General features: G+C 41.7%; 1 protein-coding gene and 1 long non-coding RNA gene across 4 annotated transcripts; both read right to left on the bottom strand.

Moving 5' to 3' along the window:
- Positions 1 to 1,273: 1,273 nt before the first annotated feature.
- LOC101066304 (HHIP-like protein 1) lies at positions 1,274 to 15,519 on the bottom strand. 3 transcript variants are annotated; one of them, XM_003977073.3, is made up of 15 exons: positions 15,365 to 15,519; positions 14,558 to 15,275; positions 9,167 to 9,431; positions 8,721 to 9,000; positions 8,473 to 8,598; positions 8,035 to 8,178; positions 7,202 to 7,314; positions 6,808 to 6,948; positions 6,507 to 6,581; positions 6,174 to 6,300; positions 5,877 to 6,022; positions 5,396 to 5,477; positions 4,826 to 4,908; positions 4,409 to 4,669; positions 1,274 to 2,980 (listed from the first exon to the last, which is right to left on the bottom strand). In XM_003977073.3, exons 2-15 carry the CDS (start codon positions 14,882 to 14,884, stop codon positions 2,268 to 2,270), a joined length of 2,883 nt encoding a protein of 960 aa, XP_003977122.3. In that variant the 5' UTR covers positions 14,885 to 15,275; positions 15,365 to 15,519; the 3' UTR covers positions 1,274 to 2,267. The 3 variants fall into 3 exon arrangements, with proteins under 3 accessions (XP_003977122.3, XP_029699995.1, XP_029699996.1); XM_029844135.1 differs by having other exon boundaries at positions 8,721 to 8,889; XM_029844136.1 differs by having other exon boundaries at positions 15,025 to 15,275.
- Positions 15,520 to 17,380: 1,861 nt separating this feature from the next.
- LOC115251580 (uncharacterized) lies at positions 17,381 to 23,901 on the bottom strand. The gene is made up of 3 exons (XR_003890118.1): positions 23,516 to 23,901; positions 19,485 to 21,750; positions 17,381 to 19,214 (listed from the first exon to the last, which is right to left on the bottom strand). It is a non-coding gene; the product is annotated as an uncharacterized lncRNA (long non-coding RNA).
- Positions 23,902 to 27,972: the final 4,071 nt, after the last annotated feature.

The following is a 27,972-nucleotide window of genomic DNA, read 5'->3' as shown; positions in this document are numbered from 1 at the left end:
GCTTCAGTACCATGAATTTTATTAAGTGTGTTTAATTGCACTTCTAAATGTCTGGGATGTGGTGAAATTGCATCTTCCATAGCTCTAATGCAAACCACGAAACCTTAAAATCTTGAGCAATATAGAGTTAATCAGATGAGAAACATCAAAGTGGTTTATAGTCCCTTTGGATTTTGTTTTTCTACCATTGTCAGGGTCCTGGGTGTTTGTCTTGGTGTGCTTTGGTGGTTGTTTTCCTTGTTTCTGCACTGTTCTTTCTCCAGGGGGCGTGGTGTAGCCACTTTCCTGTAGCTGTGGCTGGTGACAGTCACATCTGCGGCCAATTGTTAATCAAGGTGGACTCAGGTTCTTACTCTTTTTTGAGATTTAAGCTTTGTAATTGTGTTTCATTCTCTGCTCAAGGTCACCATGCCTCCCTCCTTTGGAAAAGGAATGAGGAGGATTTTTTCCCCCGTGCCGAGTGTGCTTACCCCCTGCAGCGCTCGGGGCTTCTTTTTGTTTTCAATAAGCCCTTTTGAAACCTAGTTGGCTATTACCTGTCTGCATTCGGGTCCTGGTCAAACTCAACCTTAACAATCATAGATATAATGGCATCCTATTATAAGGTGTAAATGTGACATCTGCAACAACCGTAATTATTACTGTATTAATTATATTGTCGTGTTTAATATTGGTGATTATCATCAACCAATTTAAATGGACCATACATTCTAGTGAGGATATTTTCCATTAATGTTATTTCTTAAGAAGGTATAAATGTTCCCTCTCAAAGAATCTGAATGCAGCCTAATCAGACATCACTCTACAACTGGAGCAGGAGGAAAGAAGGCATATTTCTGACCCCAGGGGGACATTAGGAGGATGTCTTCCACCTCAGTGAGCTATGATTCCCTCCGAGTTGCACTCATGTGTTTTTCCCTGGAAGCCTTTAACAAAGGCAGTTCAACCTTCTCACCTTCAGAACAAATTCAGCTTTACATCACAGGATGTTGCTGAATTCTTTAAATGTTTGTCAGGTATGATAGTGAAGGAACACTACTGGAGCTGAGACACTCTTATCCTCAGGACTAATAATGACAGTTTAAACAGATTTCTGTAGCCAATCATGCAACTACATCATTTTCAATCACTTCACCGTGAAAGAAAGTGTGTGTGTGTGTGTGTGTGTGTGTGTGTGTGTGTGTGTGTGTGTGTGTGTGTGTGTGTGCGTGTGCGTGTGTGTGTGTGTGTGGGTGGGTCGGTGGGTGGGGGGGTGTAAAAATAAGCAAGCCAGTTCTTTTTCACTTGACTTCTATATTTCCGATATAGCCGATTTTTTTTTTTACATTCATTACACAGAATGCACAGCATTTCCTTGTTAATATTGTTCTTTCAGATTTTACACTCAAGGTATCAAAATACTCTCAAAGTATTAAAACACAAATGACCCTATTTATAACTGTTTTTTAAAAAGGAAAGAAAAGCAAGAAATAGTAAAGAGAAACACTTTTTCTTGATAGTATGTCATTTTAAAGTGTTTGATATGTAGATACTAGACTTTAATGTGGCTCCAGTATGAACAAAAGTCATTTTTCTGTGACTCAGTGACAGAGAATAGTTATGTTTTTGTGGCTATATGTGGTAAAATAAACAACAACAAAAAAACCTCTAAAAGCCATTCAGCACATACAGAAGTGCAGTTGTGTCTGTTTCTATGAAAAGAAGCTCAGTGTCTTCACTGGGGGTCTTGACCTGATTGAGTTCTGCCTGGATACACTGGGGCTGATGGCAGACGCGTGTATTTGTGTTGGTGAGCAAGTGTGCCACATTGATGCTGCTTGATCATCCTCATAGTTTATTACACCAAGTACAGCCATTTATTTACCTAATTAGTTCTGCCTGAATTGAAGGTTCTGAGGCATTCAACCAGGAAAGGATCCCCAATCAGAGAAAGAACTAAAGAGATGACGAGAAACTTGACCTCTCCAGAACCTTCTCTAGAGCAGTAAATTCTGTCCACATCCTTTAGTACCTCATGGTGGTTTGAGGTTTTTTGAGTCCTATACACCACAGTACTGAGGGATTGTCAAAGTTGTTCATCATCACGTAATAACAGGAAAAGTCAGAACAAGAACATCTATTTCATTTGTAAATTTGGTGGATTTGATCAATTTCCTTTCAATTTTGAATTACAACCACAACAAAAAATGTGCAAACTAAAGTCCTCACGTCATCAGCGTCCTCTCTGGGAAATGTCCTTCCTATAGAATTCTTTACTCCCACCCCCGCTAACCACAGATCACACCAACATCTTCTGCATGCGAGCAGTTGTGTTTCCCAACTCTTGATCTCTTGCAGTCCAGCAGAGATCTCTCTTGGCCCTCACACTCCACGTCATCCAGCAGGATCCGGACGCTGCCATCTGCCTCTCCAAATGCAGCTCGCTTCAATACCGCCAAGGCGGTTTTGAAGCCCAGCTGCCGACACACTACAGTGCCAGCTTTGGATGTGAAAAGGTCGTCACAGACAGTCCCCCATTGACCACGGACAAAAATCTCAACCCTGCCTCGATTGGGTAAACCATCTGTGCTAACGAGTCGCACTGATCCAGCTCGAAGCCCTCTTCCTCTTTTGGTACCTCTACCTCTTCCTCTGGGCTTTTTAAGTAACTGGTTACCCTCACCTGCAGTTTCCAGCTTCTCTCCAAGTCTCATCTTGTCCTCTTGCAACTTGTGTGGCGTTGTATGAATAAATGGCCGTTTGTAGCTCGAAGGTGTGGATACCTGGGCCCAATATGGTGGCTGTTGGGTGGTAAGACCTGGGTAATGTTCAGTGGGCTGAGGCACCTGAGGGGCTTTAGTTGGAGCTGAAGGTGGTGTTGAACTTGCAGGTGGTTGGAAGGTGGTAGAAGGTGAGTACTTAAAAGTTCTCCCATGTGTCCTTGTTGGAGGAGTTGTAGTTTGAGCAACCCTAGAGGCAGTCGTGATGGTTGTGCGATAACCTGAGGGAGAGACAGAATCACCCTCTTTATTTGAATTTCGTATTACTGTAGAAGATTTTTGTTTTCTTTGTTGTTATAATGTGATTTGGTTTTGGGAAACAGAGTTAATATCTTTTTATGGTCTCATTGAAAGGGTAATTATGCAATTATGTAATTGTGCAATTTCCCCGATGTGGGATCAATAAAGTCTTTTATCCTATAACTGATTTTTAGCTCTAATTGTTTGGCCCATGTGTAATTGACCATAAATCAGGTGATCAAGTAAAGAAATAATGTTGCCAGATAGTAAACCTGCAGCTAGCATATTGAACACACCCATCTATGACTGGGATTTACAACCAAATAAAAAGGAAATAACTGTGTTTCCCATAGTATAGATGACATGAAAGAACATGCAACCAACAGATACAGAAAAGGTGAACCCTTGCACACAGACACACACAAGGATGAATGTCCAAACTGATGCTTATTGACGGATTTATTTATTCAATGGTCTGAAAATACCTGACTGTTTTTAAAGTACTGCTAATTCTAAATACATAAATCAGCACCATTTGTTCTGCTTTGCTGCAATTCCTGTACGAGCCAGAGAAAAACAGCAATTAATTATTTTGCTTTCTCTTGTTGCTTTTCCACTGGGTAATATCTCATAAGTTTGCCCTCGCTGTGCCCTGAAACCCAAGAAAGATCACCAGAATAACACCATGTAGTTATTGATCCCAAGGGTTACTTATTTTTGCAGTGAGCTTCAAAAGCAACTAGAACTGAGTGAATGTTTGTACAGTGCTGTGCAGAGACTATTAATAATTACCAAGAGCAATTATTCATAATCAAAGAAATTAATTTATGGTTTAAAATAAATTAAAAAGGAGCATAAGTGTAGCTTTTTAGAATTATTTTGGCATTTCGATTTGGATTTGTACACCATCAATGGGAAAATAATCCCAATTAAAAACATGTACCTTCATAAATATAAGAACTGAAAATAAATTAGTGGCTTTATTTTAATTATGATCATTGTTTTGTGTTGTGTTTTGGATAATCCTGACTTTTTACATTATTTTGCAGTGTTTTTTATATTAGGATCCTTATTAAAGTTTTAAAAAACAATAATGCCCATGAAAAACTACTTTTTTAGTGGTTACGTTTGTTGCGTCTTGTTGCTGGTAGTTGAACTGAGGAGCCCCACAAATATGCGACCTCAACATTACTTTTCTCTTTTCAGAATATTGTGAGGTAATTATTAGATGTTCATCAAAAGCATGCGTAGATGGTTGGTCGTGAATCAGAAGAGCAAAACCACAACAGAGCACAGAAGAAGAAAGCAGGAGTGTCTAACAGCAGGCGTTGTGGTCGGGTGAATAGTGGACACAGAGTTTGACGAATCGGTGGCAGTGCTTCGATAAACAGATGCACCAGTAGGCCTACCAGTGTGGGTGGTTGTGGCAGGGGTTGTTGCCTTCTGGACAGTTGTTGGTGCTTTTGTGATTGTTGCTGATGTTGGTGTTTGTCTCATTTTGCTTGTTGCGGTTGTCGGTGATGGGAGTGAGCTGGGGGGGGTTTTATCTCTTTTTGGCATCGGCGGTTTGACTATTATATGTGTTTTTCTTGCCATCTTCGTTGCAGTTGTGGGTTTTCTTGTCGTCGTTGGTGCCGCTGTGGTTGTCGGCTTCTTGTTGATTACAAACTCTGCAATGTGGAACAGTCACGAAGGACACGTCTCATAGTTTTGAAGCCAATAACTAAGGTTTTGTAAAGTTTTGGTCTTTGATAAAGAACAACTAAAAGATTAGGGCAGTAGAAAACAACTCATAAAACAATTCGAATATTTCTTCTGTTTTTTACCTGCTTTTGGACGGAAGGGAATCAGTTTTCCTTTTATCTTCACTGGTAAAGGTTTGATGCTGCATTTCCCTGGAGGTGCTCTCCTGTCAGGAAACATGGAAGATTATTAGATATTCAGCTGTTGTTCAAAACTTTGAACAGTTGTTTCGTTCAAACCCTTATTTAAGCCATCTCCATGGCCCATAATTAGTGTAAATAGCCTAAAATATACAATTACTTTTTAGTCATATTAAACATTTCATGAGCATTGACATTAAAACAGGCTGTCTCTCCCATAGCTAATCTCTGTGACACAAAATGTGAGTAATATTATAGGCAATTGCTCATGATTTATCTTTCTTGACTGATTCTGTAGCTCTGGTTTGTAAGAAATACCACTGATTATTCATGAAGAGAGTGTGACAGGGTGAAATGACCAGCTGGCTACTGCAGGACCCTGATGCTGAACCACTCACTCTCCTTTCACTACCCGACCTAAATCAAGTTAAACATGCTGATGCATCAGTCAAGAACCACCAAAATGTTCGCGCACAAGAGGTCAGATTAAAAATCTCTTTAACTCTGAGATACCTGGATGGGTCTACTATCTTATAGATGAAGCCAGCTCTGGTAGTGGCACTCGGGGCTCCTGTGGCTAAGAAATACAGTTCACCTGGAACGGATTGACAGTTAAAGAGGTGTAAGGATGAGGCAAATAGAGGTTTAGAGAGAAAAACTTTTACAGGGTGTACAAGCAACAATTCTGCCTTCAATATTAAAACCTGCTTCAAAGTCAAATGTTACACTTTGTTGGCTTCACCCACCCCTCAGAATTATCTCGATCAGCTACTATTATACTTATCCACTGTCATTATTATTTAACTTAAAATGAACACTGTGATATGAAGCAAAACTAAATCTTTGTGTTCTTTTATTTATCATTTGTCATATAGTGTAGCTAGTCCTTTTAAATGCCATTTGAGACCATAGTCCCTGTCTCTACATGCCTTTCTCCTCCATATTTCTAAGTAAAAGAATAATCATGGAGGCTGCTGGGGAAGATATATCTGACCTGCTTCGTCCTCAGCAAATGAGATGATGTATTTATAGAAGCTGTTGATCAGTTTTGGGAATCGGCAGATTTGGTCCCTCCCCATGCAGATCTCGTTGTACTTCCATTCCCCGGTGGTGACGTTCTCCTTCAGAGACATCAAACGTCTCCACAGAAACAAACATCACATCAAATAGACATCTGCATCAATGCAAACATATGCGTGGATGCGTCCTAATGTACACACATGAGCTGTACTATAAAATAAATCTGTCTTTACTGGCCATGTTTGTTTTCGAACACCTGAGCAACACGTACCCACTCATAAAATCCCCAAAGATGTAGACTCCGTTAAGGTTGGGCATCTCACAACCTCTGTACACATATCCACCGGTAACTGACTTCCCCAGCTTGTGGGGGTAGGCAAATATAGGTAAGATGTCATCTAGACAGAGAACACAGGTGTATCACCAGTAAAGTGACACATTTGATACTTAAGAACTCTGATCACACACTGATGAGCAAAGAAATAAATTATATAAAGAATTTACAGACTGTGAAGAAAATTGAAGCATTTAAATCTATGAACATTGCACCAATTAATCATTATGATTCATTCCCAAAAGTGTCTGTTGATCATTGTGGCCCCACCTAGTGAAGAGTTTTGACAGAGTTTTCGGTCATAGCAGCTGAAACCTTCTTTAGCTCTCCATCCATAGTTGCCTCCTAGAAACATAAAATTGGAAATTGTATCATTGTGTCATAGAGAAAGAGGCTGAAAGAGTCTAATTCCTGAAGCTAGTATTTATGGATGGAACCTCACAACTTCAAGACCCCATTATTAGTATTAACCAGAGCAGATTTTAGAGGTTGAACTATACTTTACTTAAATTGAGCCTTACAGTTCTGAATACTGTGTCCTCCCGTGTTGTCGCGCCTTCTTTAAAATTACCTTTAACAATGATGTCCACCTCTTCGTATTTGTTCTGCCCTACGTCACCACAAAACATTCGCCCTCTGCCTCCACCCGTCACCGGGTCCCCTCGGTCAATGGAGCAACGCCACATGTTGCGGACTCCATAGGCATAAATCTCTGGACACACACACACAAACAAGCGTTTATTAAAAACATATATGAATGTACTGGACAACAGGGGCTGGAGGTAATTGTTTTATGATAAATGATAACTACACATTGTAGTTGCCACACATTTAAACAATTATCTTAGTGTGAATCTGTCTTACTGCAGGTGTTCATCCAGAAATACTAAAATACTTAACAGAGAGCTCATATTATCTTGAAAATATATAATCTGACAAATATTCCATATCATGAGGGAATTTACCAGGTCGTGTTTCTTTCTCCCACAAAAAAGGGTTGTCCCATGGTATGCTGTACGGGGGGGCGTCATCGTTGTCCTCAACGTCAACTCGGAGCGCTTTGCCCAGCAGGGTGGACCTATTTCATCCACAGATAGGGAAAAAGCTTTACATTCAAATTTGGTTTTTATTATGCATTTTGTCAACTCTAGTCCTTTACTGTCTTTTATCCTCTTGTGAATCCGAAATTTAAGTTCCTAATTTGATTTAAAATCACTGCTGCTGGACTTTTTGTTTTTTGAATGTAAACTAGGCATTATTTTCTCATCTTTCTCTGCTCATTTATAACCGCTCTAATCTATATTCACCCTTTAAATGCTCTAATTATCATGGGTTTTGTCTGTCTGTGCTACATAATTGTGTGCAGTAGCCACCAATGTCTAACATCAGGGTTAGACCGGGCAGGACTGTGTCTCAGAATAGATAAGTTTGACTTTAAAAAGTAAAACTAGGAATAGATTATCGAGTAATTATCATTTTTTTTATATAATAGCATAGCTAGAGGCTGTAATTCTATTACTTATAACAGTGTAATACCATGAGTGCAAACAGGAAATTAGGTTATATATTTATAATCTAAGCCTTTAGATGTCTTTTAACCTACAATGACATTAAAATGTCACAGCTACAATGCTCAGTATGTCATAAATAGGCTGGGACTTGGCTTGATACATGTTCCCCCATAACAATAATGTATTCATATAAAAAAATGTAAACAAGTTCTTGAGCATGCAGATGTTCTAAATCACACAGTCGAGTGCACTAACGTCCTTCCCTGAAAAACATAAACGTCACTTACTTGTTCTGTGAGTTGCCAAACTTTCCAAATGGGTCTCCTGCTCGACCTCCATCACCAATGAAAATATACAGATATCCATCATGTCCAAAAAGAAGCTGTCCTCCATTGTGATTAGAAGCTGGCTCAGTTACTTCAAGGATGGTTCTGATGGAAGACATAAATCAGACAGCAACTATTTCCACGTTGCATCTCCACTTCCACATAAAACTGCCTTTTAGTGAGTTAAACACATTTAAATACACAACAGCAGGAAAGGAAACACTGAAGACAGAAAATAACCTAAAACAGACATAATGTTTCAGTCCAAATATGTTGTGTTGGTGTGGTTCAATAACATAATGAGAACAGCTGATGTATGTTGGTCTTTTAGCACTGACTATAATTATAGATTTTCTTATATGGTTTGTTTCCATTTGTGTTTGGCAGTTCTTTACTCACCTTTCAGAGGAGTGGTCCAGCTGATTGTCATCATGCGGTGACAGAGTGAATTCGCTGATTCTGATCCTCTCCTCCTTGTTCACAGACACAGAGTAGTACACATAGGCTTTTCTGACCGTGGTGAACCTCCAAAACAAGAAATAACTTTTTACTCCTTAAACCTGAGAAATTGTCTCATTGGTCAGAAAATTAAAATAACACAGTCTGTGTCATGATCTCAATGGCTCAGGTCATAAAAAAGAATTAACCTTGGGTGTAGAGCTATGCAAAGGAATCCCCTCTCATCTCCAGCCCAGGGTGATGTGAGGACAGCGTGGGTGAGATTGAGGAAAGGACGGTCGATCCTGGAGCCATTTGGAAGATACACCCACACGTAACCCAATTGTTCTGCCACGAAGAACCGGTGAGTTCCATCATCTGCATGGATCATGGCCACAGGGTTACGGAGCCCATTGGCCACTTCCTGTAGACACAACTCTAGACATCCTTTAGGATTCTCCCGTACAAAACCAAGGTTAGCATTTAGCTCTGGGGAGAGAACATACATAACACAGACTTGCAGAGTCACTTTATTAACTTGACATCCTTTCTTTGCGATTCAGACAGTCAACATTAATAGAGTAGAGTCTCTTTATGTTTTACTGTGGTTCAATATGAACATTATTTTGTGCACCTGCCACCCATAGAAACATACCTGCACTTGTAAGAACATTAGGATAGCAGTACTGCTTATCTTTTAGCTCCAGAAAGTCACAGAACCTTTTGCGGTCTTCTTCTATGGCCATTGTAATGTTTGCATACTGATGCAGGACCCCCAAGTCCTCCAAGAGGAGGCTCATGGTGTATCGACACCGGTGCCAGTAGTCAGCACAGTAGTTCCCACATAGTCCAGGGAGTATTCGCATCGGGGTGTTAGCGTCTTCGGCATCATATAAGTGGGCAGCATATGGAGAACATTCCTGCAAAGTGAAGAAATTTTAGAATTTTACAGTTTTTGGATATTAAACTTTTCAACACTTTTCTCTGTGTAAAGCTTTAAGGCATTTAGCTCAGAGGTGGGGTCCAGTGCCAGCCTGTAGGAATCTGGTCCACACTGGGCTCACCCCCTATGACCGGTCAGCTCTGGGCTATTACCGGTAAAGAGTAGACATGGTATAAATGGATCCTAAAAAACTCTAGTCAGTTATTAAATCACAGCCACAATGTCCACACCCAGAGTAGTGAGATGGAGACACGGCACCCAAACCATCTGGGGCTTTGTTGGGTTGTAACCAGCCTTTTTGACTGTTTGCAGAGAACAGACAAAATGAATGAGGCGAGATTTTGTGCTCTATTTGTCTTCTACTCTTGCATTTTTACTTCTCATTTTCTTCCGTTGATAAATTCACTTAATAATTTTCCTGTTTTTCCCTTCACACATTCATTCTTAGTATTTATAGCATGAAGAGAAATATTATATTTGCTAATACAGCTGTGAAGACAACAACTGTCAGACAGCATTTTGCAGGGACAAAAAATAATCCTTTTACAAGAAGTATGCAGGATTCTGTGAAAGCTCTTCCTTCTCTATAAGGAAACCCTGTTGCTTTTGCTGCATCCTAAATGAGCTTTATTAAGTGCTCTAATTGTCAACTTCAACCATTCCTGATCCTACAAGTATATAATGTACAAGAATAACCCATCATTCACACCCCAAAATCTATCTTGGCCTTGTAGAAATGTAGACTGTAAAGGCCAAGGATAAAACCAATGACCTTTGTACCACTGCCTTCAGTACCATCCATCCATCCATCCATCCTCTACCGCTTATCCAGGGTCGGGTCGTGGGGGCAGCAGCCTAAGAAGAGAAGCCCAGACTTCCCTCTCCCCAGTTACTTCTACCTGCTCATCCGGAGGGATCCCCAGGCTTTCCCAGACCAGTCGAGAGACATAGTCTCTCCAACGTGTCCTGGGTCTTCCCGGGGGCCTCCTACCGGAGGGACATGCCCTGAACACCTCACCAGGGAGGCGTCCAGGGGGGCATCCTAACTAGATGCTCAAGCCACCTCATCTGGCTCCTCTCAATGCGGAGGAGCAGCGGCTCTACTCCGAGCTCCTCCCAGATGACAGAGCTTCTCACCCTATCTCTAAGGGAGAGCCCTGCCACCCTACGGAGGAAGCTCATTTCGGCCGCTTGTACCCGTGATCTTGTTCTTTCGGTCATTACCCAAAGCTCATGACCATAGGTGAGGGTAGGAACGAAGATTGTCCGGTAAATCGAGAGCTTCGCCTTTTGGCTCAGCTCTCTCTTCACCACTACGGACCAGTGCAGAGTCCGCATTACTGCGGACGCCGCACTGATCCGCCTGTCGATCTCCTGCTCCATTCTTCCCTCACTCGTGAACAAGACCCCGAGGTACTTGAACTCCTCCACTTGGGGCAGGATCTCCTCCTTGACCCGGAGAAGGCACTCCACCTTTTTCCTGCTCCATTCTTCCCTCACTCGTGAACAAGACCCCGAGGTACTTGAACTCCTCCACTTGGGGCAGGGTCTCCTCCTTGACCCGGAGAAGGCACTCCACCTTTTTCCTGTTGAGAACCATGGCCTCGGATTTGGAGGTGCTGATTTTCATCCCAGCCGCTTCACATGCGGCGGCGAACCGATCCAGTGATAGTTGGAGGTCACGGGCCGATGACGCCAACAGGACCACATCATCTGCAAAAAGCAGAGACACGATCCTGAGGTCACCAAACCAGACCCCCTCAAAACCATGACTGCACCTAGAAATTCTGTCCATAAAAATTATGAACAGAATCGGTGACAAAGGGCAGCCCTGGTGGAGACCAACCCTCACCGGAAACGAGTTCGACTTACTGCCAGCAATGCGGACCAAACTCTGACACCGATTGTACAGGGAGCGGACGGCCCTTATCAGCGGGCCCGACACCCCATACTCTCGGAGGACCCCCCACAGGACCCCCCGAGGGACACGGTCGAATGCCTTCTCCAAGTCCACAAAACACATGTGGACTGGTTGGGCAATCTCCCATGCACCCTCGAGGACCCTGCTGAGGGTGTAGAGCTGGTCCACTGTTCCACGCCCAGGATGATACGACTCCTTCTTCAGCTTGACGGCATCCCTCACCGCTGGTGTCCACCAGCGGGTTCGGGCATTGCCGCCACGACAGGCACCAACCACCTTGCGGCCACAGCACCGGTCAGCCGCCTCAACAATGGAGGCACGGAACATGGTCCACTCGGACTCAATGTCCCCCGCCTCCCCCGGGACATGATCAAAGCTCTCCCGGAGGTGTGAGTTGAAGCTCCTTCTGGCAGGAGACTCTGCCAGGCGTTCCCAGCAGACCCTCACAACACGTTTGGGCCTGACGGGTCTGTCCGGCATCCTTCCCCACCATCGGAGCCAACGCACCACCAGGTGGTGATCAGTTGACAGCTCCGCCCCTCTCTTCACCCGAGTGTCCAGAACATGCGGCCGCAAATCCGATGACACGACCACAAAGTCGATCATCGATCTGCGGCCTAAGGTGTCCTGGTGTCAAGTGCACATGTGGACGCCTTTATGCCTGAACAAGGTGTTTGTTATGGACAATCTGAGACGAGCACAGAAGTCCAATAACAAAACACCACTCGGGTTCAGATCAGGGGGGCCGTTCTTCCCAATCACACCTCTCCAGGTCACACTGTCATTGCCAACGTGAGCATTGAAGTCACCCAGGAGGACGAGGGAGCCCCCAGAAGGAGCACTCTCCAGCACTCCCTCTAAGGACTCCAAAAAGGGTGGATACGCTGAACTGCTGTTTGGGCCATAGGCACAAACAACAGTCAGGATCCGTCCCCCCACCCGAAGGCGAAGGGAGGCTACCCTCTCATCCACCGGGTAAACTCCAATATACAGGCACTGAGCTGGGGAGCAACGAGAATTGCCACCCCTGCCCGTCGCCTCTCACCATCAGCAACTCCAGAGTGGTAGAGAGTCCAACCCCTCTCGAGATCACTGGTTCCAGAGCCCTTGCCGTGCGTCGAGGTGAGGCCAACTATATCTAGTCGGCCTTCAGTACCATAAGGCTTGATGCCCTTTGACATTTGGATAGAATTGGCAAATTAATCTGTTATGTAAAGATGAAAAGATACTAGAAGATAGAAAAGGTAATGTGTGCCAAGCTACATAGAACTCACAGTTGAAAATCACAGTTACAAGTTATTGAGTAAAGAGATTTCCCCAAATGGAACAATTTAGATCTTTGCTTTGCCTCCCATTCTGAACTACCCTAATATAACTTGTATAACTTGCCTATTTGACACTAGCATATGGTCCAGTTCTACATAACCATGAGTATCGGGAGAGGTGGGAGGAATGGACAGATAATTTCATCATTTGATATTTAAATCATGTGATTTGTGTTCAAGTTTCTTTTTCTTCTCTGTTAGATTTACACAATGACTTGATATGTTTTTATTTACAGCATGTAATTCCTCTCTGGTACTATAAATACTAACACGGCCTCTAGTGACCTTTCTCTTTCTTTTTACTGGAACATGATCTATCCTGGGGAAATGGTTTGTTTGGTCAGTTGAGCTCCAAAATGAGGACAGACTCATCGCTGTCCTCAGTTACGCACACACACACACACGCACACACACACACACAAACTTGTACACAGGCTGTGTCAGGCTTCTGTCTGTCACTCTAATGTATCTTTCTTTCATTTTACTGTGTTTGGCAGAAACTGAGGGCCTGAGCTTGATTTGTTTGCTTCATCATTGACCTTTGTGAAAGACCCAAAGAACTCTTTCAGATATGAGTGAGAACATCTTCAAGAATTAAAATGAAATTTGGTAGCATTCAAGTTTAGCACTTCAGACTAAGACAGAAAAACACGTAAGCTTTAAAAGCTAACTAACTAAACCGAAGAGCATATTTATAAGTACGTGCATAAATACATGCAGCACAAATTGCTCCAAGCTTAAGCTGTCATTTTGGGAAAGAAAAACTTTAAAAGTGTAATTGCTTTATTTATTTTTAGACCTTCCAACATGAAGTGGGAGCTAGCAACCTAAAAATAAGCACATAAAGACAGCAAATTGCTCCAAGCTCCAGTTGTCACCCTAAAATAAGATCTGTGTGATTATACTGCCTGCTGAGACACCACAGTACATTCAAACTAGCAAAATTATAGAGGCCTGTATTTTAAAAACAATAAAGATTTGTCACTGCTCTGGCATGTTTTTATCAACTCTTGAGTTTTCCCCCATTTATTGCAGGTCAGGCTTGTCTGAAGTGCACAAGCCAGACCAGAATCATTTGGCGCTCACCATCAATCCGTGCACTGTATAAAGCAACAAGATGTGTAAACTGCAGAAAACCTAGTTTGTAAATTATCTTAAACAATTGAAATAAAAGTAACAGAAACATAAAAAGTAAAGGCAAAAATACCCACTCTGGAAAAAGCCTGGGAAGAGCTTTTTAAAGTTATTATGAGGAGCTTTTTGTCTGTCCCAGCCAGATTATGCAATCACTGAATTGGCTGTAAGACTCAGAGGTGGAAGTTGTGTCCAACACTCTCAGAAAAGAAGGGTGAATAAAATATCCATTAGCTAATTTCATATCATTTTCAATGACAGACACTTTCCTGTGTTAGAAATAAACATAAATAAACAATGACACTGTTACCTAACTTAAAAATGAAGTCTGCTCAAATAATAACTTAATGTGCCGTAAACTTCCTTAGGCTACAAAGTGTAAACTAGATCATTGCCAGACACGATTTTAAATAGGTGTGGCATAACAGGCTGCTACTATAAACCAGATATGCATTGCATTATTGAGCTTGTTGGAAGATCATTTCAGATTTAAACACATTACCACCTGTTGAGGTGCAACTGCTTTGAATAAGTGCTGACAAATAGATGTCAACATCCCAACCTAGCAAAAATGCTCAGACTAACCAAATGCACAGTTTCCTTTAGGAGAGACAGTGTTTCCTGTTTGGTCCAAAGCATAAGGTGGATGCCCAGAAACAACACAGCTCAGCCAAATTAGCAATAAAAGTGATCGTTCATGAAATAATAAACTGCATCTCCTACCTGGCAAAGAATGCTGTGTATGTATCTGCTACAGGTTACATAACCTGAATGGTCAAAGTTCTCCATAATCGTATAGAACCGGATTCTTATTTCCTCGTCTTTTTGCAAATCACAGCATCCAAACTTGGAGTATTCCTTACAGAAGACCAGTGGCTGCTGCGGTTGAAAAGGAGGTTTATAGTCCAAACACTGGGGATGAGAGTACCCCCACCTGGCCAGGAGGAGCAAGATAAGCATGTGGAGAATGAGGTGAGCAATGAGCGTAAAGTGCAATTCCTGGATTCGTGGGGTCATGATGAGTTGTCTCTGAGCCCAGGGTGTTTTCATGAGCGATTTGATGGATCAAAGGAAATTGCATATATGTGAGGGTACAGAGTTACATCACCCGCAGCCTGTGTCAGTAGCACGAGGGAGCTGAGGCATTTTTCCCAAAATCTTTTAAAGTCTTTGTTGTCCTCATTTGTTACCTCGGTTCTGCAGCTTGTGACAGTCTTCAGGGCCTATAACTGAAACTGGGCGCATCAAACACACTGAGCCAGCATCACACCTGTCTGCAAGTTGGACAGACCTACAAAGCAAACAGAAGCGCTCAGTGTTTACGTAAGTTAGGCAATCCTGATCCCGGTCCAGGGAATTCAGATGTTTGAGATGTAGTCCTTGTCTCTTTGGGAGATGAGTCTCTGAATTTCTGGGGGCTACCTACTCCTGTCCCTAAAACCTATACAAAGATATAAGTACACAAAAAGACGGGTCAACAAATACATGGAAATGTGGCACCTCTAGCTGAAGTTGCTCCGGGATGCTTACCTTCAGCTCAGTCGCCTGAGACGTGTCGCTGTGTTTCCTCTGGACATGTGCTCAATTACTCCTGCTGAAATCAACCGTGCGCACAAACAGCACCAGAAAAAGGGAGAGAGAAGTTCTTTCATTCAGGCAGAGCCACGATGCAGCCCAAGCTTCAGACCCCTCCTTCCCTTCTCTCCCCCTCCTTCCCTTCTCTCCTCCTCCTTCCCTTCTCTCCTCCTCTCTTCATTTGCTCTTCCACTCTCCTACAAACACACATTCCTTCCTGTAGCATGTGGTCCTTGTTGCCCTCAAGCAGCAACTTTCCACCTCTCTCCTCCCTCCCGGGTCTTCACCATTCTCAGACCTCCTCCTCTGTGTGTGTGTGTGTGTGTGTGTGTGTGCGTGTGTGTGCGTGTGTGTGTGTGTGTGTGTGTGCATGTGTGTGTGTGTGTGTAGGTGTGTGTGCGTGTGTGTGTGTGTGTTGTTTTCTATGGACATGTGTTGGAAGAAGCCAATGGATTCCCAGGCACAAGTCCCAATTTTATAAGGAAAGCAGAAGTGGCCAAAGTCTACTGACTTAAAGATCTTTAAAGAAAATGCTGAGTTACAGTATGTTTGTGTTATTGTATGATTAAGTATGATCTTATTGTTGAACACATATGTGGAAAAACATCCAGCGACGTGTCTGCGTGAAGTGTGCTTCACAAGCTGCCTTTTAATGTAATTCCCAGCACATTTGCCTGTAGCATATAAAATGACGAGAGCAGTGTGTGTGTGTGTGTGTGTGTGTTTGGACATGTTTCCACCATCTGTGTCTCATTATTGCTCTGTTACCTTGTAGATCAGAGGCCAGACTTTCTGTCAGACACTTTATCTCTTGATGATTTCACACACAAGCCTGATTTGTGTGCCTCACTCTGCTTTTGTAAATGTCAGCATAACCAAGCACTATGTCACAAGCACACGTCTTACTTTTAATAACCAATCTGTCAAATATTTTCCAAAGTTGATGTTGTTTTCTGTGTTGGTTTGGAAAATGGAGGAAAGTGAATTTGGGAGGTTGTGAAGGAGAACATCTGCTGGGACACAAAGTTTTAAAAACCCCTCGGCCAGTAAAATGTGATCATGTAGAAAATGACTAAAGCTGCCGAGTCAGGGAGTTACTGGAAACATCAGAACATGCACGCACGCACACACACACACAGAAAGAGAAAGTAGGTGCGAGAAGGGGAGGAATGGCAGCAGTTACTCTAAATGTATTTAGAATGACATATGGTGAAAAGCTGCTAACAGGAAGACGAGCAAATGAAGTCCAAACGAGCTCAGAATCCTTTAGTGCTCTTTGTCTTTTTAAGAATACTACCGTACAAAATACTCATCATTAGAACATGTGGAGGACACACAGCAAAAGTTTTACATTTTTGTTCTTAAAAACTGTTATAAAGCAGAAAGATCAACAGTGTCTGATACAAAACAAAAAAAACCCACTAGAGGCTAAATTCTGCTAATTTCTGCACGAGTTCATTCATTTGTACATATTTAAAGATCTCTCATCTCCCTAAAGAGAGCAGCAGGGCCCTTCAGGGTGACAGATGGAGTCTAAAGGAATAATATCCAAAATCGCATAATCTCACCCCCCCCCCCCCCCCCCACACACACACACACACACACACACACACGAACACAAATTTGCATTAATGTCCAAAGTTGAAAGTAGATCCATTATGTTCCACAAAACATACTTATTTAAAGATCTGGAAGTTGAACCAGGAGGGGGCGCTGTGGTGTTACATCTCTGTGGTGTTTGAGACGCAGATCAATTGATCGGGATTCTCGAGCAAGGCAACAGTGAAGGGTTGAGTTACAAAATTCTGACAACCGCCTCTTGTTCTCTCTGATTGTTTTCAACTGCATATTTGTCTTGGCTTCATATATAAATAATGTGTATCTTTGTCCTGTACGGCCATCATAAAAGACAAAAAGTAAACAAAGTCTGTTGTGTTTTATGCATGTTTTATTATAATTTCTGTACAGCTTGTATATTATGTTGGAATTTAAATGCTCTCCAAAGTAAAACTCTGATTAAAAATCCATATTTAATATATTATATTTATATATTTAGTAAAACATGCAGTTACACAGAAAAAAAACAATAATAGTTGTGCAACAACAGCTGTGCTTTTTTTTTTATTGACATTAGCATTAATGTGGAAAAAAATCTAATAACAATGTCAAGCGTAGTATAAGAGACAGATGACATTTTCCTGTTGCCCATATATAATTGATATATAATGGCAACAATTTCTTTAATGAATAAATTGAGTAAATTCATTTAACATTTATAAATTCTTGCATTTCTATACAAAATAAAACAATCTGATAAAACATATTTGTTTGTTCTGTAATAGATTTTATCTTGTAGCTCTGCAACGAAGCATTCAAATACTTTATTCACTCATATATCTGGAAGACAAACCTTTAATTAAAACTTGAAAACTTGAAAAACAAAACAATCTATAGAAAATAGCTAAAAGACTGATTAAGTTTAACTAGTGGAAAGATGGGAAGTGGAGAATGTAGAGTGAAGTACATATGTTGTCATGGTGACAATATGCAGTCAACCTCACAAGAACCATCATATGGTCACTGTTTCTGTGCTGCCTCCACTTAAACCATCTGTGAACACATCCCACATTAGTTTGGACATTGTGATCTCAGCCTCCACAACTGAGCCCAGACCTTGAGTAAGGGTGACTTCCTGTCGTCTGCCTAACCTAGACCTGGACCAGGATGACTTCCTGTCACCTACCTAAACTAGAACTGGACCAGGTCTCCTGCCTTCCCTAGAACTGGACCAGGGTGATTTCCTGTCTCCTGCCTAACCTAGAACTGGACCATAGTGTCTGTCAGTGTTGTTTGTTTTACATTCTTCTCACAGATCTTCAGTTCCAGTCCAACGTCTCTATTTTCTATATAATAAGTGAATTTTGTATAATTTGCTTACATTTATATGTATAAAATATTCTAATGAATGTCACCATGGTCTCAAAAATGTAGGAAATATTGATCTTCACTCTTAATCTCTTGGTTCACTAGTTTCCTCATGACTTCGGTTGCCTTTGCACTTTTGTATGATATGGATCAGAACTGTCGACCTGCTGGATGATTTTCAGTTGATGCAGAATAAAAAATACATGTTAGACAGGAACTTCAGATTAGACAATGTTAAACAGTTCTAGTGTTATCTTTTGTAGTTCACATTTAAAGAAATATGTTTAATGAAAAAATAATTAAACACATGTAGAGCCATAATCTCTACAGCTTTACACACATTTGAGTGCATGCTCTTGATCATGCTAAAGAGTGAGGACAGGCTTGAGCATTTCACCTGTAAAGGGAGGACATTTTTGTAACATACAGGGATTTTCGGTAGTTTGGGTTGCGGTGAGGGTTAGACACTATGTGCTTTAGATTGATGTATGTCAAATGAGAGTCCTCACAAAGATAGAAGTACGATAGAAGTGTGTGTGCGTGCGTGTCTGTGTGAGGTGTTTAGTGATGTGGACTTTCCAGTCTGGTGGGTCACACGCATGAAAGGATGGATTTATGATGATGAACAAAAGATGAAAGCAGGAGGAAAGAGGACATAGTGTGACATAAAAGTGGAACAGCAATGCAGATATTATATAAAACACATTATATTATGTTACAGCTGATAAGAATAAAGTCTTGAAAGTAGTGATAGATTTACTGATGCTGCGCTGAGCAAGTGTGGAGCAGTTCTGATGAGTCTGAGGTCCAATTATGAGGGCAGCTGTTGTCCCTGTTGCCTGGTCCACCATCACATCACCACATCATTCTGGGTTCATATCTGTAATGGAGAAGACATTTTCAGACCTCCTCTGCGTGTGTGTGCGTGTGTGTGTGTGTGTGTGTGTGTGTGTGTGTGTGTATAAACATGACAGCATAATATCAGCACAACTTCTGACACACGTGATTTTGGATGTATGCACATGTGTATGCACAACTGCATCAAAGACATTTTGAGACAGACAAATGGAGACCACTAGAACGTGGAGCTGTCTGCTCAGTGGAGGCTTCATCAGGATGGTAACATATGAAGAGCAACAGTACCTCTTACCTCCTGCAGGGGTGCGTAAGTCACATGGTTGATTTGTTCTACTCTCCCTTCAGATGTGTAATTTGCAGTTGTGTTGGCAAAGAGACCACAGTAATGAAGACGGTCCAGGCTATGAACAATGCTGGCTGTGTTGGACTGATGGACTACTAGGCCAGTGATAACTGTGGGTGGTGGTGACCAGTGGAATGTCACTGTTAAACAGCTACAGCTGCTATTGCACTACACACAGTCATGGAGGTTAAAACATAGGTTGCATAGCACTATTTTTAATCAAGGTTATATATTAATAATACTTATCTAAGACTAAAAACCTGTTTTTGAATTTTTTGTCTCTTTTCACCCATCACCACCTCGCATTTTTGAACTTTCAACGCTAGTTGTCTCATGTTCTAAAGTGTTGGGTTTCTTTCTTTCCCTTTAGCTTTTCATTCTCGTTTGCTATTTACTTTACATTCTAATTTTATTCTGGAGTTCTCCTCTGCCCACAAAAAGATCTTGTCATGAAGTCCAGCAGAGATTTGATGTGTTCTGACCACTCTAACAGCCGCTGGGGCTAAACTTCTCTCTGCCATATAAAGTGAGTAGTAGGGGAGAGGAAATACCAGAAAGCGAGCTTCATTACAGCTCATTAGTCTGTTCAAGTCCTATTGCGTGATCAGGTTGACGACAGAGGAGATCAGCAGGACTCTGACGTATGGGCAAACACACATCTGTGTATGAAGACTTACAGAAACCATAAATAAACCCTTTTTCCCAGACTACGTTAAAACTAGAAGGTCTCAGTACATGTGTTCTATGGCCCAATGTTGCCATAAATGATGCTCCGACGAAGCTGTAAAGAAAATCCTGCTGTTTAAAATGCAACAATATATTCTTAAATCCTACAAATCCATGAGATGACAACATTGTTTCTATCTAGCCAGACTTCTCTTTAGCTCCATAATAGTTCTATCAAGCTGTGATCTATAGAGATGCCAATAAAATAATTATTTGGCTTCAGTTTTCATCACATTTAGACCTAATGTCTATAAGGTGACAGGACAGCTTGAGCACTCTAATATAAACAGATTTTACTCTCTTTGACTTCCTCTCTTCTCCTCTCTTCTGGATCTCCATATTTGCCTTGAAGGGAGCTCCATGTTAAAAGCTAAATCCTTGGTAATGATGTATTTATCACGGTGATATTGTAGATAAGGCCCTGACAGACAGAAAGACCTCTCGTGACCTTTCTTGCTTGTTAAATTTCAACAAGTCATTGCTCACTCATTACTGGAGCTTTGCTACTTAAAAGGAGTCTCGTTCTTTTTTAAGGGTTCTTCTTAAAATTTGTCACATGAGCTGCAGGATGGAATCACTTATCAGGGCAGATCTGTGTCATCACTGAGAAGAGAGTTAGTTAGTTTGGTGACAACAGTTATCTGACATAACAAGCACTTATTCTTGTTTCTCTTTTCTTTGTCATCCACAGAATCTTAGTTGATTAATGAACAATTATAGTTACGTATGTAAGGTTACAATGATCTGACCTGCAACTAAAATGATAGTACAGTTGGTAGGAACCAAGCATGAAATAAAAAGTGTGGTATTTGGCTAAAGGCTAAGTAGTCCTTCAATAATTATTTTAATATAAGAGGTTTTTTGAAATTTTCTAAGATCTAGGTAATGTGCATATAACAGTGCTTATTCAAAAGATATTTAATATATTCTTTCTACTACTATTATGAGAAGCTTTTTTTTCTTTATTTTATTTTACATAGCTCTCCCACTTACTGATTTATGATATGTAGAGCAGAAAAAGGGAAACAGCTGCTGTAGGAATTTAAACTTGGCTCCTAACGTAAATCATGTTTAAAGAGAAGGGTTAAAAACAAACTGCTGTTTTGAAAAACTCACAGTTATTATAAATGTATAGGAAAATGCCCTGTATGGAGAATACCATGCAAAATTATACATCTTAAAGTAAGGCTATTTCATAACATCTACTTTGGAATAATCCCAAAAATGTGTATTTTTAAACTGTACAAGATTCACTGTTGAGCTGAATTTGTCAGAAGGCACAGACACAAACCACAGCCACCACCACTATGTTGCCAATTGTTGCCAGCACAGCAATCCATAGCCAAATGGTGTCACTGGACACTTTCCCATCATCCTCTGCTTCTGAGGGTCGAGAGCAGCTGGCATTGAGGTTGGAGGTGGACGTCTGCAGCGACGTGTTGCCGTTATAGGGAGAATCCATGAAGGCCCCACTCACAGCCTGGAAATGCTGCCAATACAACAGAGAAGATGTTCTTTATTTATGTCTGTGTAGATTCTCAATCATCCAGGCTATAGTTATCCAAGGTAAGTTTTCTGTGTCAACTGAATTGTTTTTCTTGTTTTGAAGATGTTTCGCCTTCAATCAAGAAGGCTTCTTCAGTTCTGAACTGGCTCTTTATTCACATTTATGTATTTGGAAATCAAAGAAGAAAGTAGATATGCATATACATGTATTCAGTGAACAACCCAGGTGTGTGACCTGAGTCCATCACACGATTGACACAGACGTCTGACAACAGCACAGGTGCAGAAGGCTGTCCCGAGTTTGTACCCTGCCTGTTTGACTCTAACAAATTAAACCTATGCTCGAGCCTTAACAAAAAAGGCTTTTCCAGCATATTTGTTGTTTTACTTTCCAAAATACAGCAGTGAGACTGTTTTCTTCCAGGGAAAAAGATGTTAGTTTAGTTGGAGAAACATGAATTTATAACATGAAATTAGAAAAAGGTTTGGGAAAATATATTATTTAATAATGCAAAAAAGGGGACAGATCTTAAGGTGCATTTCTTCTTCCAACAAGGCTCAATGATAAACCATCACAGTTGCTGAGGTAGAAAGCTAGCTCCAGGGACACAAGGTGCGGGATTCAATCCCAGACCAAAACACATGTTACACATACAGTATATTGTTTGACCTTTGAATCAGTGGACAGTCACTCACTGATCTTTTCTAGATAATCTTTTTTTTGTACAATATCAGCCAAGACAATGGACTTTGAGAAGGGAAGTCAACATGGATGGACGATGGTCTTCTAATAAACACTCATCAAGGAAAAACTACAGAGAGATGAAAAGTAGTTAATAGTCCGTTAATTAACTTGGGCATTACAGACTGAACTGTGTTGTCTTCATTTTTGTTCCAGTGTAATAGAACACAGAAGAAAGAATTTAAATCTCATAATTCCATTATGAGATTCATACGTTATGCTTGTAAGGGTCAAACCAGGATGTCGAAGGTTGTGACTGAGGTGATGTGACACCACTTGATCCACAGTGAAAAGCATTTTTTTGTCTTTTTATGGCAGATTAGACTCCTGGAGGAGAAAAGCTTAAACTATAACAGGCTAGAAAAACAATATTTAAAACCCAGCTTCTTTTATGCATTCAAAAAAAATTAAAAAAATTAAAAAAGAAAATTATCATTAACAACAGATAAGCTAAACAAAAAAAACATGAACAGTTGAATTTCTCCTTTTTTCTTTTATTTATGAACTCTTTTGCATTGAACTTGTAATATTAAGACCATTATCAATTCCTCAAACTCACAGAGGATGTCATTTTAGAAGGTTATAGAATAAATATATTAAAGTCATAATGCTGTGTAGAAAAGATGGCTCTGGCCAGATTAAATGTACAGATATGTAATTCACTGATTTTTCATATAGCTGGCTTCACTTCATGACTACTTTTCAAGCATTCATGGGTTAATCAGGAGACAAAGCATCTGTGGTGTGGTTCCTCCTGCACGTGTGGAAACTACTGAAACAGTCAACTCAAAGCATAAATGGCTCCTCAGAGTTTTGTTAATCTCACATCATGTCAGACAGTTACAGAGAACTGACACCAGGTTTCACATTTATAACTACACAGGAACTTTAAATGCAAATGTTCTGTAACCATCAGAATAAATCAAATAATAAGCAAACATGCATTCATAATTTGCAGAGGATATCATACAGAATCATTGAAACAAAAAAGAGTACAGAATTATACCTAAATCACGCTGAATGTGAAGAAAGTGAAAGTCCCGTTCTTCCTGACTGTCCTGTTTCACACTCAGATAACATCCAAGGAGGAGAGCAATGCTCCACTTCAGAGGGGTGAGAGACACTGAACTCTATGAGGCAGAAGGGGATAGAGAGATGTAGAGTGGAAATGTCAGAGAGATAGAGAGGGACAGAGAGAGAGAGACAGTGAGAGATAGAGAGACAGAGAGATGTAGAGTGGAAGTGTCAGAGAGAGAGGCACAGAGAGAGAGAAAGAGAGAGGGGAGAGAGAGAGACCCCTCCCAGTGACTTTGAGTGAGAAAAAAAGAGATTTACACATCCTGTTGGGAGAAACTGTCCTGTGTAACACATAATTATAAGTGCATAAGCATTGTGTTCTGCATGCTTGGGAGCATTAACCCACGAACTGGAGGTTTGGAGCTGGATAGGGTCGCTCAACCAAATGAAAAAGTCCTTGATAGAAATTGAAATTTAATAATATTATTTGTCCTCACATGCCTCATGCACTTTCATCAGTATTGCATTCATTGGCTGGGAGGAGAGTCAGCTGCATCTTTAGGAGGATTCAGCCTGTGTTTGGTTTTTTTGGGATGGATTTAGAACAACTACAGATGACAAAAACCTGTTCTGCACCGATTCTGATGCAAAATGTTCATCTCTACGGTTGTTTAATGTAATCATTTAGTCCAGAACATTTCTACAGAGGTGTGTGTAAGCCCAGTTTGAAAGGCTAGATGGAGGCTAACATGGACACATGGCATGTGACCATGTGCAAAATGATGCACGTGTACTGTCAGAAGTTATATTAGTGACACATCTGCGTGCACAAGTCAGAAATTCTTGTTACAAACTATTTGACTGTTTTTGCTTCTGGAAACTTGAAATAAATGTCATGATGGGCACCTTAATATTGTGTCTACACTTACTCAGCTGTCCCTAGTTTCTTCTTTTCCTTTCCTGTTTTTTTATTGTATCTGTTTCTTTGCTCTGTGTGTCAGTCCCATGGCCCAGTTATATCTGCCTTTGACCTTTAAAATATTCTGTTACACTTGCTGTCATTCCTTACTGACTTCTAACCTTCATTCTTTATTTTCTCTCTCCCTCAGTTTACAAATCCCTCCATCCATCCTTAATATCCAACACATTCCTACTGGACAGAGGGCAAATGTTGGGTATAGCGTGCTGATGGCTGAGCATTAGGGATTTCTGGATTATAGACAAGCAAATGGAGCTTCAATCCTGTAAATCTCTTAAAATCAGAGCTCTTTGCATGTGTCAAGTACCTAACATTCATGTAATAGCAGTGTAATAACATGAGTGTAATAGCTGCCTGGTTCGTAAATATGTGTGAAACATTATGGATGGATGGATGGATGGATGGATGATGGATGGATGGATGGATGGATGGATGGATGGATGGATATAAACATATAACATCAACCTGATTTGCCACTTTAGTAATATACAAAACAAATGTAATAAGTGTTTGTAGTTATAACAGTTCTCAGATAATTCCAGTAGTATAGATGTGGAGGGGATGGATGGAGAACACAAAAGAGGTCAGAACTCATTCATGATTCATGAAGAATTGGTTTAACAAGACACAAATATAGTCCATAATGTAAAGTTTGCTGCAGGGTGAGTGGGATCCTTCTGTATGTGGCTGTAGACCGTTGGGTCCACATCTGTGGCTGATTTAATGCAAATACAGGGATAAGAAAAAAGAGTGAGGACAGAGGTGAGATGGATGAATAAACAGCCCCACAGCTGCCAGATGTTCCACTGCTTCCTAAAACATCTGCCAGAAAGGAAAGAGGCAAAGGAGACACGTAAAAGGGCAACGCTGCAGAGGAGATGAAAGTATACAAAAACTTGGGTGGATATCGAGATAAAGAGATCTAAAAATGTAAAGGGATGATTTTGGAGGTTACAGTTTAGCTTGAAAGGTGCCAATCACCATTCAAATAATCCCAATCATACCATTACATTTGCTGGATCAATCAGAGAAAAGCTGAAGCCAAACACTTTAAATAAATAAATGAATAAAACTGGCCCAAATTGTGTCATTGAGGAAGTCGACTGCTGAATTCTTAATGGGGTAGTGACAGAACGATTTGGTCAGAACGCTGCTGTTGTCTGTGTGAAGACGCAGCTTTTATTTTATTAATGTTTATTGGTGCATTCTGGGAACATTTGGTTGTTCCAGAAATGTGTTAATCTCTGTCCTGACAAAGATAATGTGTTGTCTGCTTTTCTTATAAAAAATGCAACATAAGAATAATATTTAATTAATAATGGAAGTTGTGTAAAGCCATCTCACATTTTTTGCAAATCATCCATGTTCGTGTCACCATTTAACAGTGATCATGGGCTTCTAAATCATGCAACACTCAATGTACAGAATTCCTCCTTGTTTTTCCCGTTCTGTCTTATTTTTATCTTTATTTTATTCGGGCAGTGCCTGGGCAGCTGGGGAGGTCCTCGGGCCCTATAAATAGGTTTGGCGGCCATTGTTTCTTCTTCTTGGTCTGTTGTATTGTGAACTTCTGAAGAAGGCAGCCAGCGATGCGTTGATGCCCATGCGGCATGTAAGTAATTTCCTTTGAGTTCAGATGGTGATTTGTTTGCATTAAATGTATAATTTAACCATTCTGTAAACCTGAATCCACATTCTTTGTTATCTCAGATACCACACCCAAACTTGACTGCCTTTGTTATTGAATAAAGCCATTGAGTGCACTCTCTAGCTGTCCTGTGACTCTCTGACTGGAGCGCCCACTGCAGATGAGGAGACTGGCAATTTATTGGAGGGATTCTCATCATTTGCACTAAATCCCTCACATTTGGTCCTTCGAGCCGGAGCAGCCCCACCTGCAGTAGCTAAAACATGGCAGAGCAGAGAGTGGCCTCAGAAGATTCACCAAAGATGACCAGAAGGAGGCACCCTCCAGCATATCTTCAAGATTTTGAAGTAATGCTGCCACCGTCCAAGGTGGAAACCCAGACAATTAATGCCAACCCTGAATGGCTGCAGCAATCAAGTCCGCCAGTCGATACCACTTGGACAATGAGGCAGCCAGAGCCAGTGTTCGGGCATCAGATGGGGTCCACCACTCAAGGAGTAGGACAAAGAAGGCCACCTCCACCAGAATAGTTGCCTAAAACTGTGAAGAGGGACGAATCGTCTCCTGCAGACAGCCAAGATGAATACGAAGTGGAGCAGCACAGCGGCAGCAGTGGATCAAGCACGCCGGAGTCGCCCCATCCAACCCGTGATATCGGCCACAAGTACATCGCCTTGCATCAGTCGTCCACCACCCCCAGTGCAGTACCTGCACCCACTTGTGCCCTCATATCAGCACCGCTGATACAATCGTCTGGAAGCCATGCACCTGTTCCCCTGTCACCCTTAGGGAGGGGCATAGAGAGGTTGGCGATTGCTCCAGCGTCCCTGCCAATCGATGCGTACAGCTGCACATTGACGCCAGCGCTCCCTTCAGCCGTTTCCTCTACATGGCCACCTAGCCAAATGGGTGCCTCCATCACCCAGATATCGCAGCTGACTCCTCAGCCCGTATCTCAGCCTCCAACCCAACTAATGCCAGGGCTCCCCGCACTAGCGTTAGCCACTTGGCAACCAGGCCACATAGGTGCCTCCATCACCCAGATATCGCAGCTGACTCCTCAGCCCGTATCTCAGCCTCCAACCCAACTAATGCCAGGGCTCCCCGCACTAGCGTTAGCCACTTGGCAACCAGGCCACATAGGTGCCTCCATCACCCAGGTATCGCAGCTGACTCCTCAGCCCGTATCTCAGCCTCCAACCCAACTAATGCCAGGGCTCCCCGCACTAGCGTTAGCCACTTAGCAACCAGGCCACATAGGTGCCTCCATCACCCAGACGATACCTCAGCTGTCCCCACAGCAAGTATCTCAATCTCCAATCATCTCTCAAAATCAACCAGCATTCACCACCTGTGCTCCAGGTTTCAACAGGGGCAAATGAATACCCTTCATTTTCAAATTATTTACCACCAGTTCCTCATCATTACGGCAGCATTAGTCAGCAACCGTCCACCCTCCAGCTACCTCAACAGTATCATCCATATCAGCACCAACCACAACCATCCACATCAGCTTTCCCCATTTACCCAGGCTACCCAAGTACACCACAAGCACCACTATTTGTGCATCAGCCTCCAACCCAACCTGTCCCCGTGCCCAGACTCCCTAAACTGGAGCATGACAGCGAACGAGAGTTCACAGATCTCAAGATGGCCCTTGACTATCTCATTGGTCCCCATCCACAGCTATCGGAGTATTATAAATACCAAGTAGTCATGGAACAGCTTGTCCACAGCTTGTGAACAGCTTGACGACAGGCGATCAAACACATCCAGAGAACCTGCACAGAGTGCAAGAAATGGAGAGGAAAGCCAACTG

The sequence above is a fragment of the Takifugu rubripes genome, chromosome 11 (assembly GCF_901000725.2).
Source record: "Takifugu rubripes chromosome 11, fTakRub1.2, whole genome shotgun sequence".
Lineage (NCBI taxonomy): Eukaryota > Metazoa > Chordata > Actinopteri > Tetraodontiformes > Tetraodontidae > Takifugu > Takifugu rubripes.
This window is presented reverse-complemented; position numbering and strand designations above follow the sequence as displayed.